Source organism: Pholis gunnellus (assembly GCF_910591455.1).
Source record: "Pholis gunnellus genome assembly, chromosome: 21".
NCBI classification, from domain to species: Eukaryota; Metazoa; Chordata; class Actinopteri; order Perciformes; family Pholidae; genus Pholis; species Pholis gunnellus.
Window position 1 is genome coordinate 5,436,419 of NC_136548.1, and position 11,904 is coordinate 5,448,322.

Consider the following 11,904-nt stretch of genomic DNA (forward strand, 5'->3'; position numbering starts at 1 on the left):
TTTTCTTCCTCTCATTTTCTTTCTTCTTCTTTTTTCTTTGTGTAGACTCACAAAAACAGAAAACAAAAAGTTGCATGCCCTGCAACACATGATGGATGTGTTTCACTGTGACTGTGAGAGTATACTGTCACTCTCACTCACACAAAGAACACACTCCTTGCAGCTACAACTGAAGAACACGAGGTGGGGGGGGGGGGGGGGGAAAAGAAAAACATCCTCACTCACTCCCTGTTCACTCCCACAAGCCCCTCGCTGTGCCAGACAATCTCACCCACACATTATGCACATTATCCACACTTACTGGCCCTCTCTGTGCGACCTAGAAAGGAGATTAGCTAATACACATGCACTCAGACTATTACAAGAAAAGGAGCTGGACAATTGCGTCTTAATGAATAAGATGGAAGCAAAAGTTGTTGCACTATGCCCGTCTTTTTTGTGTGCTTATATATCATGTAATTATGCGTGGAGCATATACAGCGGGTAAAATAAGTTTTGAACACGTCCCCATTTTTCTCAGTAAATATATTTCTAAAGGTGCTATTGACATGAAATTTTCACCGGATGTCGGTAACAACCCAAGTAATCCACACATACAAAGAAAACCAAACGAATAAGTTCAGAAATGAAGTTATGTGTAATAAAATGGAATGACACGGGGGAAAAGTATTGAACCCGCTAAACCGTGGAACTATGGTTGATATAAAATAGTTCCCGCATGAAACTGCTCACGACGAGGTCTGTGGATTATCTCGAGTAACCGGGTCATTATTTCAGGAGAGAGACATTGCTGTTGAGTTTTTTTTCAAATGTCTTGTTTTTTTTTTATGGTGCTTTGAGCATCACAAGCCGAGTGCCATACAGTCCCATCATATTGTAGAGAAGGCAGACGCCTCTACAGTCAATATCTAAATATCCAAACAAATCGAGAATGATAAACAGCACCACAGGTAAGAGGACATATGTGTATTTTTGATTGTGGAGGGAACTGTCCCTTTAAGGATTATGCATGTGGCACACAATTGATCTATTCCCATTGACCCCTGTCCACCTGCACTTTTTCTCACGCTTTTGAGGAAGCCCCTCCAGGTCGCTTGTAAACTTTACATCGCCGGAGTGACTGACAGCGCGGTCAAATTCTGCCCTTCAGTTACATTAAAGACCATTATCATGTGTTGTGCCTGCGGGACGGAGCAGAATCTGTGAACAGTGACGCTCTGACTTTCAAAAGGGCGCTCTCTGCTGCTCTGGGCGAGATCCCGTCTCTCCACTCCCCTGTTCTAACCCGCGCTGTTGCTTTTTCGGCTCAGGTTGACAGTACAGTGTGTGTGTGTGTACATGTGGAGAATGCAAATGCAGCAGAGGTATAGAGTTCAGTCATGAGCCCGGTCAAATACATCTCGCGCCATGGCTTCATGGACAAAGCATATGTTCACGGCTATATTTGCCGCACCGGGGTCACGGCTCCTGTGGTGGAAGTGTGATTCAGGATGTGTGTTTTCTTTCGCTGTAACAAGCGAATGATATAACACCAGTGGATCTCTGGATTAGCTTGTGGCGTTTCAGCCCAGGTCATGTGGCGCTGGCCTCCTGGTTGTGACAACAGTTAAATCCAGAGTTGTTGAAGTTGTTGAAGCAGTATTTTAAAACACGCATCCTGAATCAGACTTCCACCACAATTAATCCATTTGTTTCAACTAATCTGTTTCTGTAAAACTGAGTTTCTCCACAAAGAATCACACAAAAGCACTCTTTAAAATCCTGCTCATAAGGTTCTTGTCATTCAGCAAAAAAAAAAAAAAGAAGAAGCATAAAACAATTGCTAATCAAGACCTAAACAACCGATTAGTCGACTCCTGACTGCTATGGTGGATATTGGGCATTCAAGGTAATTATGAGATGAAATGGCTGAGTCGTATGTACAACTCATGCAGGTCACAGTGAGATGTAACGAGCTTCTTTAAGACATCTTGGAATGCAGTGGTGTCTTTGGCCGTCAATTTAGAGAGTTAATATTTTCAGCACCAGCAGCCTCCAAATGGTTCTCAAATGATGATGCAGCGAGAAGAGTCTACAGCCACAGTACTGTAGCTGTGTAAGGTTGTACATACGGTCAACATGACAATGTTGATATGCTAATGTTTAGTAAGTAATGTTTACCATGTCCCCTGTTTTAATTTAGACCATTAGCATGCTAACATTAGCTAATTGGCACAAAGCAGCCTGCAGGTAAAGGTGATGGCAGTATCATTGCTTTTGCAACTATTTGGTCAAAAAGCTAAATTTTTAGCAAATTTAATTTTTTAATTATCAAGGAAGTCATTAAAATTCATCCTCAAAGGGCCTTGAACATCTTTAACAGATTTAATGAAAATCCATCCAATAGCTGTTGAGACATTTAGCCAAAATACTAAAATGTCAACCTCGAGGCAAAATCAGAGGATCACCAAAGTCATTAGGAATATTCCGATGGGAACAATGAGATTTCAAACTAAATTTCATGGCAACCCTCTTCAAATTTCTGTCCGGACCAAAGTGGTGGCGTGACTGGACTGACTGACACCCCCCCCCCCCCCCCCCCCTGCAGAGCTCCAGATTTGATCGGTTGACTCCTAGATAAATCCCTCGTTTAGGTTTATCCATCTATGCCTCTGCACACCAGAGTTCTTCTTTAGTACACTCGTGACATAGTTACAGAGAGTCAACCTGGGACCTGAGCAGGACCCGGTCTCAGATATGTTCAGTCTGTTCAGGTCTGGATAGGGTCCCATACTATTGTAGGGGTTTTCAATATACCTGAGTGGATCTTAAGTCGACTTACTGCAATGATTTTAGACAAATTGAATATTGTGTATATTGTTCATTTTAACTGTGATTTGTATACATTTGCCATACTGTGATACCAATAGAGGAAAAACACGTATTATTGTCTTGATTTTGATTTCAGCCACATCGCCTGGCCCTACATACACCATTGGCAGTGACTAGCTGCAGTGGTCTGTCTCAGTCTGTAAATGTGTAAAATAATCTGTAAATACGTTCCCACATTTCTGAAGTCAGCAAGTAAACTTCTCAGTTGGCCGTGTTTCGCGCGAGTCCTTACCATTAGCATTATCTGTGAGCGTGTCTGGATCAGTGTGTGTGGACCTTTATGCCCTGAATCCTCAGGCAAGAAGTTGTTTTTCACTGTCCAACAACAACCAGCTGTCATTCTTCAAGACAACCACAGAGAAAAGCATATGACCTACATATTCCTACAGGCCACATAATGAAGGTCTCGCCTCCAGTGGGCATCCCGTACATGCAAGTGTTTTCAGTGCTCAGGTCTGCTACGGGTGCTTTTTTTTGCCTTTTTTCCTTTTAAATCAGATTTTGCACACTTTGTGCACAAGAAGGGAACTTACTTTTGGTGCAGTTGTCAACAAGCACTGACTATTATCCTGTCTGATTGAGCAAATACATAGTTTAGTTTTTTTGGTCCCCATCTGCTCAATGCCCTTGTTTGAATACATAATGTTCCATGCCGGCACGTGAGATCTGCAGCATGATTCATACAGACGGCACATTTGGAAACACACACCGTGCATAATCATGTGCATAGATTCGGGCACGTGTGAACTAGATGGATGCACAGAGTGGAAAATAACATCACGATTCTAATATTAGCATTCATTTATTCAGATGCTTGTCAAATCGCACCGAAACCAATAGCTGTTCTCTCCGTAAATCATTAGATCATATAACGAGTCAAAAAGATGTCCTTATCCACAGCATAAAGAGGAAACCAAAGGGCTAACGAACAAAATGATTTGTGTCACCCTTACTTCTTTTTCCTGGAGCTCTCGAAGTCCAGGGTAGATTGAAACAGGAGAAGAAAAGAGAAAACTGGCATTCAGTTCTTGCTCAGGGGAGCGCTGTGTTGCTCTGATGAATGGGAATTACGAACCAGCTGAACAGCTGATGATCTGACCACTTTCGGGTTTGTCGTGAGTAACTATGACAGTTTGTTATATGGGTCAGTGGTAAATACTATTTTCTGAGGCTCCTTCGATCTTTAAAAAGGTGAAAAGGCAGAAGGAATTGTAAGAGGTAATCTTTGGAAACCGCAGGTAGTGTCGAACCTGTCATCACTTCACATTTGTTGGCCTGGTTTATGGTTATCCTCCAGGGAGGGAAACATTGTATTTCAACTATGAGCCTAAATCAGTGTGATTTTAGGTAGGACTAAGGTTGTAGGCCAACTAACGTAGAAGTCAAAAGAATTGCCTTCCAGCTCATCAGTTCTCTGATTACAAAAATAATAATATATTATTCTCCCCATTCTTGGTGGCGTCTTCCATCCAGGTTTTTGGGGTTCCAGAAGAAATAGTTTGTGCCCCAACTTTTTATATATATATATATATATATATATATATATATATATATATATATACACAGTACATAAGTATATCAATCAATATATATTAACACTACGGTGATATTTGAACTGATTTCTTTTCCATGCTAGCAGCATAATAATCATGGTTCCATTGTATAGTCATGGTTCCCAGACAGGGAATTGCATGATTTTAGTAACTCCTGATTTTTCCTTTAGAGCCACCATGAGGTAGAAGTGGCTTTGAGGGAAATGTCTCAACTATTGGATGGATTACCATTATACGTACATTGATGAAGTAGGTCTGGGCAATATGTAGAAAATGAAACATCAACACATTCTTTTTGACCAAATGAACAACAGAATAGAATTGCAGGACAGTCTATCCATATGACAGAAATGATATATGAGATCTGTAATAGCAGTAACATCATTAATAGCAGACATATTTGAAAAATGATTACTACTAATAGTAACAGCAGCTGATATCTAACGTCACCTGCAAAACTAATGACTTTCCCATCAGCCTCAGCTGTACTTTCTGTTTAATTAGCATGTTGACTCTGTAGCAGTCCCTCATTATTTGCTTCTTGCTGTCATTTCCCTTTCCCCAGTTCTTTTGAACTGTATGTCACGCTTCCCCAGAGTTGATTGGAGGCTCATTCAGATCATCTGCTGTGCAGGGTGTGTGTGGGGACAGGCTCCTAATTTAGAATTGAGAGCAAGCTTAGTGGATACCCCCTCTTGGCCAATCAGGTTGCGAGAACCTCCTTTCTTTAGGGCTTAAAATAGGTGGGGAATGGCAACCCCGGGTCATTCTGATCCTTCCCTGACATAAGTGCAAACATCATTTCAGTAGAGATTGTCAGCGAGAAACTTTGGGTCCTTATGAGACTTCTTTGTCATCTTCACTTTTCTGATTGAAGTTGATTTTGAGTGTTCTGAGCAAGAGTTGCTTGCCTAAAAATAACCCAACTTCTGCATTGGAACTTCTTTAAAAAACATTTCCTTGTTATCGAAGCATTTGCTTATTCTTTAAGAGGCTTTTCTTTTTTTATTATTCAAGAGGCATCTTTGCATCGGGAATGAACTTGTAAGCTCTGATTCTCCAAGTACACATTTCTGTATTATGTGGTTGGGAACTTGTTCTCAGGCTTCTTCCCAATCAGCTGACATCTGGTGAACCAGCACCACCACAGCACACTAAACTAAGTGTGTGTGTATGTTCTTTTCTTAATAAGCATGAAACCAAAGGTGGGACCAAGCCAGCGGGCCTCATGCAAGAACCACTCGTGTGAACAGATTCGTTCTTCAGTGGCTTGGTACGAATGATTTAGGAGAACTTGCCAAATTCACAAATTTGCTAGTATTTAGACTAGCAAATTAGACTGCTGTTATTTAAAATAAAGGTTTCACTGCAGTGCCTGACAGTGCAACATCACATACTATGTCAAGTATTCTTCAAGCCATTTTCATATCAAACCATTTCTTCCTCACTCCACTGACAGTACGAGTCTACGGTGACGCGGCACCAAGTAAGCCTCAAGTCTTTGCACTCCAGTCCCAATTCAATACAGGCAAGTCCTGAGTCCACTCCCAAATCCAGACTAACAAGTCCCAAGCCCCAAACTTTTGAGTTTCGAGTCCTAAACAAGTCTCAATGTGCTCTTCACCGATAGTAGTGGTATTTGTGTCTCAGTCTGTCATTTTAAACCCGCACATTTTGAATACTGAAATATGTTGTTGTTTTTTGTTGACCACCTCATAGTTTTTGTTCGTGTATGAAATATTCTTTGGTCTTTACCTATTTATTTTTTTTCGCTCTGAAACATTACATTAGTTCCTCACAGTCAAATGGATCCGGGGGGATTAAGTGTTGACTTGCTGCGAAGGAACGGCCTTAAAGTTATTTTATTCAGGAAATGATTTGCTTCCTGGAACACTTTTTTTGAAAAATAACCTACTTTTTAAATCTTTGAAATTGGGGGGAATTGGCATCAAGTAAAAGGTCCAAGTGAGGACACGAGTCTTTGGTGTTTATGTCCACATAAGTTGCAAGACCTTTTTGATTTTGTCGAGTCTAAAGTCATCAAATTTGTCCTTTTTGATGTTACGAAGTCGGACAAAAAGCATTAGCTCAAAACGTCGCTTGTGTAAGCGCTAATACATTTCGCCTAAGAGAGCAACAGCGTGTGGACCTTTTAAATGATATTGATATTATGGAACCATCGGAAGAAATTCACAGTTGGAAGAACATCCTTTGTTGTGATGCCTTTTTAAAATAATGTTTTGTAACTGGCTGTAAAAAGTCCAGAAAAAGCACTAAATGGAGCTGTATTTTTTGTCCTCTGTATGCTGTTGCCTCCATTACTGCCGATGTAGGTCAGGGTGGACAGTTTCATAAGCCTCATCAGCGAATCAAGTTCAGCAGGCAGTGACAGTGGGATTTTCTCATTGATTAGGTTTCTTTCTTTCTTCCCCTTTTATACCAAAGTTGGAAATGGTAAGCTTCAAAAGGACGAGGGATTGAACCAGAGCACACACGGTGTATATATTGATAAATATGTGTCTACAGATATTAGCGATAATAGAGATCATAGCCTTTTGCTACTCACTCCTCTGCACCACATGCGAGTGCTTTTTCTTTTGTTATAATAATGTCCACCGCATTACTCATACTGTGTGCTCTGAATGAAAGCGCTCCTATATGATTTGTACCGGGTTCTTTCTCTTTCTTGACAAAATGAGTCAAGGTCAGTGTGTTTATTTTTGTCCATAAGGATGATCTACATGGGAGAACAGATTTTAAACTGTTTTTGTTTTGTTTTATCATTACTTGTTTTCTTTATACAAAGTTGACCTCACAATTTACTCTATTTATCATTGAATATATCCTCCTTTTTTTTGTTCTACTCTTGAATATGGTTTATTTTGAAATGTTTTGGGGGGGCCACAGCGATAAAGATTTTATAATAAGTCTTAAGATGTGCTGTCTTTGTTCCGTCGCTCTCTCTATGTATTCATCAGTACGCACTTCACATCAGTCGGAGACCACTGATACATCTCCATCACATATTGTGTTCCTAACCCAGCCGTCTCCCTCTTTTTCCTCTCCCTCTCTGTCTCCAGTGGTGCCAGTCCTGTTGGTCTCGTCCTGACCGCCATAGTAGCCGTGGTTTACAAGGCGGCGATACGATTTGAGGGGTAAGTCTTCAAATGCATTTGGCTAATAACAATGAACCCCAATATGCACCGGCAGACACCGTGAAATTGGACCAATCAGGCCACTCTCAGACATGATCGCGGATGCATACGTCTTTCAATTTAGATCATTTAGACTCTCGGATACATTTAGGTCCAAAACGTCCTCCTCCTCGTCCATAACGATTACGAGATTAGCCACGGACCTATAGGACAGTCATGAGCGACCTACTTCTGGACATGGGGCCGCACAGACAAACCCAGGCAGAAATTGGACACACCCACGTACCACACAGAAACACACAAGCCAAACACAAAAGAGGCAGAGCTCGGCATGGGGGCAGCCGCTGTGTGCACTCGTGTGTGCTTTTTCCCCTATTTGGGAAAAAGCTGATTTTGGGGTAATTGGTTAGAGTTAGGTAAGTAGTTGTTAGGGTTCGGGTGTGTCTCCAGAAAATGAATGCAAGTCTATGTAATGTCCCTGAAAGTGACTTAATGAGAGCGCAGGTGTTCATACCGCTGTGACAATTTACGGCAGCGCCGATTCCACGGTCGTGTCATTCAGCCCCAAACCTGTGAATAGAAGGTAAGGCAGGTGCCAGATATTATTACCTCACACTGTGCCTGGGAAAAGATTCATACGATGCTATATTCATCATCTGCCTCGGGCATAGACTCTGAATGCTCTCATTTAGTTGAACTCTGCAAGGGTAGCGAAGCGACCGGTTGGATATTGCCACACGCCGTGACTGAAATGGGTGAAATGGCAGCGATGCAGCAACCACACTGCGAATGGAAATCAACGTCTATTGAGTTCGGACAATGGCTGTCAGCTTTTTCTAGCTCACGACCCCCTGCGATGCAGATTTAGATGCAGCGCTGAAAGCTGACACCAAATAATGAGTTTTATTCCCCTCACATCTATTAATAAATCCCTGAAATAAACTTGAAGGCTGGATGATGCTAGAATCTCTCGCCATCGACAAGACAACGTCTGTAAATGAGTCTTAATATGCCTTTGATGATATTTGGGCAGTGATAAGAAACATCCAGATTTCATGGATACAGAGATACAGAGATCAGTATCTGACTCTCACTTGTGGATGTCCTGGCCACGTTTTATGATTCAATATGTGTTTTAAATCCATTTTTGATTAAGCATTTCTACATTATATACTATATATACTATAAATTAGTAAAGAAATTTAGAAGTGTTAAGAAAATGTACCCTACATCGCAGCTTTTCTTCGATGGTTTCATATGATATTTTCTGTAGTGTCCTATAGTATTTTTTAAAATTAATATCCACATCTGCTAACCTCCAGGAGGCTTTTAGGCTTTCACTGATTGCTTAAATAGACGCAGAATTAATTACATCTCTCACTTGTTTGCAATCTTTCTGTTAATTGAAACTGCTGACGACAGTTTATTTATTTTGTGGTTAAGTATTTCGCTTCCGACAGTTTTAAGTGTTTTAATCCAGCGTAGTTGGACGTTTCCGAAAGTTGTCATTCAAACATCCAGCTTGAATTCTGATCCTGTGGATCAGCTGACTAACTACCTGCATGTATACATGCCCTTCCACAGTATCCTGGTTTTGGGGTCTTTTGAGTCTAAAATGCTGTGAAATTAATATATTTTCGTAGAATCGCTTAGATTGGTGGAACTGGAAGTTAGCACGCTGAAAAAGGTACTTACTGCTAACTAGGGTTACCAATCGTCCTCTTACCCCGGACGTCCACTATATTGGGCTAAATGGGGTTTGTCCCTTGTCCCGTATTGACTGCTACTCTACTCTGATCAGCGCCACTGTTCACAGTACTGTCAAGATACAATATTTTCACAACTCGGCGTCTATCCATGCCAGGTGTTATTTCGCACAAACGTTGAAAGACTTTTGATATAGTTAGACTTTAAACGGATGTTGCACATTGTAACTGTGGACCATGTCAGTGGGGACGAAAGTAACACAACAGTATAAACTTGAATTGTTCGTCTGTCTGACATTGTCCTTGTTAACATATAATTGCAAATTCAATTTCAAACTTCCATCAAATGTTTTACAACAACAGTAACAGTATAACTGTGAAGGAAGATATACCGGTATTCAATGAACAGGTGACTCTGACTTGGCAAATGCAGTATGAGTTAAAGCACTACATAATCACATGAAACAATAAGCATGACTCGTCATTCCAAAAGAATGACCACTTGAGCAATAGAGCGCCAAAGAAATATGAGCCCCCCCCCTGACAACAGCTCTAATCCCGAGCTGCTGTTCGTTGGTACTGCCGTTTGTTTGATTTGCGGGGGTTTCGGTGGCGTAAAACTGTCGGAGCATTCATGTGCAGAGTGGAGGAACATGTAGAGACACGAGGCATCGCCCCTATCATTCACACACACCCACCCACATACATGCGCTCAGGCTCCATCACGGTTCATCACACACACAAGCTATCCTGGCACAGAGTGGTACGGCGTTCAAGTCTCTTGATTTATTGCCCCATTATATGTTTGTTCTGCTGTATTTACAGCCCATTCACAGAACTGATCTATCAGGAGAGGAGTCTGCACCGCAAGCATGAGTAAATCCCATCCCGCCCCGGCCGCTTCCTGCTCCTGGTTTGGCTGAGGATTCCCTTCCTGTCGGACGGACGAGAGGACAGACGGACTCACCAACAGCGTAGATCATTAATCCACCTCCATTGTGGATTCAAAGGCTTCGTTCACACTGCGGCCGCAAGTGTTCCATTTGTGATTTGGTTTGATGCTCTTCTAATTAACGTGGATGCTACATTGAGCCGTTTTCCTAATGTAATGGTCATGGCGTACTTGGAGGATGGCACGTTAAAGAAATAGTTTGATAATCTGAGAAACGATCTTAATTTATTTCTTGTTCAAGGTTACATGAGAAGATTGATACCACTTTTGAGGTACGTACGGAGCTAGAACTATAGGGGGTGATTAGCTTAGCTTAGCTTAGCTTAGCTTAGCTTAGCTTAGCCGCGTGGCCACCATGATCGTGCCAGGCAACTGCAACAGATGCTACACAGAACTACTGGGCAGAATGATGGACGGATGTCCATCTGGAAATAGTTAAGTTTCCAGACTTTACCTCCTCCCGGCTCGAGCGTCTTACTTGAACCGGTGGTATTGATCTTCTCATCGAACTCTTGGCAAGAAAGCAAATAAGGTTTTTTTTCAAAGATGTCTAACTATTCCTTTAAAGCTGGATGCAGAGTAAAAACACACCCACCACCGCCAACAACAGCCATCATCACGAAGAAGATCTGCAACAGAAAACAGCAAACCTATCCACCCTCACTGAGGCGCTATACACAGAGCACACTTTTCAAAGTCACGTCAGGTATTGTTACCGGGCTGCATGCACAATACCGGCACCCTGCGCCGCACACACCTGAATGAAATGAAGTGGCAATTGATATACTGTCTGTACTGTTGACATTCCTTGTGCTATTTGCGATGTGTTGTGTGCTATTCTGGAAAAGATATTCGGAAGTCAAATACTTAGAACACCGGGAAGCAGCTAGCATATTTCCTAAAAATGTTTTTCCACTAGTTTCTCACTGCCACACGTTCCCAATAATTCTCTTTTATAAGTCATGTAAAAACCCTACATGATGAGCATGTTTATCTGAAAATACTGTGCTGGATTCGATTTACACAGTTTGTCTGTAAAGTGACAGCTTCCCGGATCAACTGGTATAAGGAGTTGTTGCGCATGAAGACTTTGGCTCAAGTGTGTTTGTATTTTACACACAAACCAACACAAATCCGAGATAGCCTTCCACACTGCCATTGTTTTTGGAACTGTTGTACAATGTGATAAATGAACCCTTTTAAATGTCAGAGGAGCTGTACCAGCTTCATACTGTGTACCTATGCAAACCATTCCGAACTGAACAGCACACACTGCCTGTTGATGTGGGATACTTGTCATGTAATAAATGAGTGAGGTCTCTTATTTGTGTCTCACGACGACTAATTGATGCACTTACAGCAGCATTTTGGCAGATGTACCGCTTTCAGGCAGATGTTGGGGCATCGTGCATGATTCATTTCTCTTTGATTGAGTCAGGGATAATCGGACGGTAGCATCTCTCTTCATGATTGCAGCACTCGGTGCTAATGGAGCCCCTCTGATACACGACACATTTGAGTGGTTTGTGATTAAAGCCCCGGTTGGTAATCTTCTTCAAAAAATGTGAAATTCTCTTTACATCCCCAACCGCAATCATTATTCAATCAAATGCTTTGACAACAAACAAAAAAAGACAGAAATGTGGTAGCTCTGGCTGTCGCAGGAC

At 41.7% G+C, this 11,904-nt stretch overlaps 1 protein-coding gene across 1 annotated transcript in view; it reads left to right on the top strand.

Moving 5' to 3' along the window:
- pemt (phosphatidylethanolamine N-methyltransferase) overlaps positions 1–11,508 on the top strand; it is a 54,455-nt gene extending 42,947 nt beyond the window's left edge. Inside the window, exons 6-7 of the mRNA XM_079183232.1 lie at positions 7,505–7,579; positions 10,111–11,508. Of these exons, the coding sequence (XP_079039358.1) occupies positions 7,505–7,579; positions 10,111–10,165 (130 nt within the window). The 3' untranslated portion in view covers positions 10,166–11,508. The remainder of the gene's footprint in view (positions 1–7,504; positions 7,580–10,110) is intronic.
- Positions 11,509–11,904: the final 396 nt, after the last annotated feature.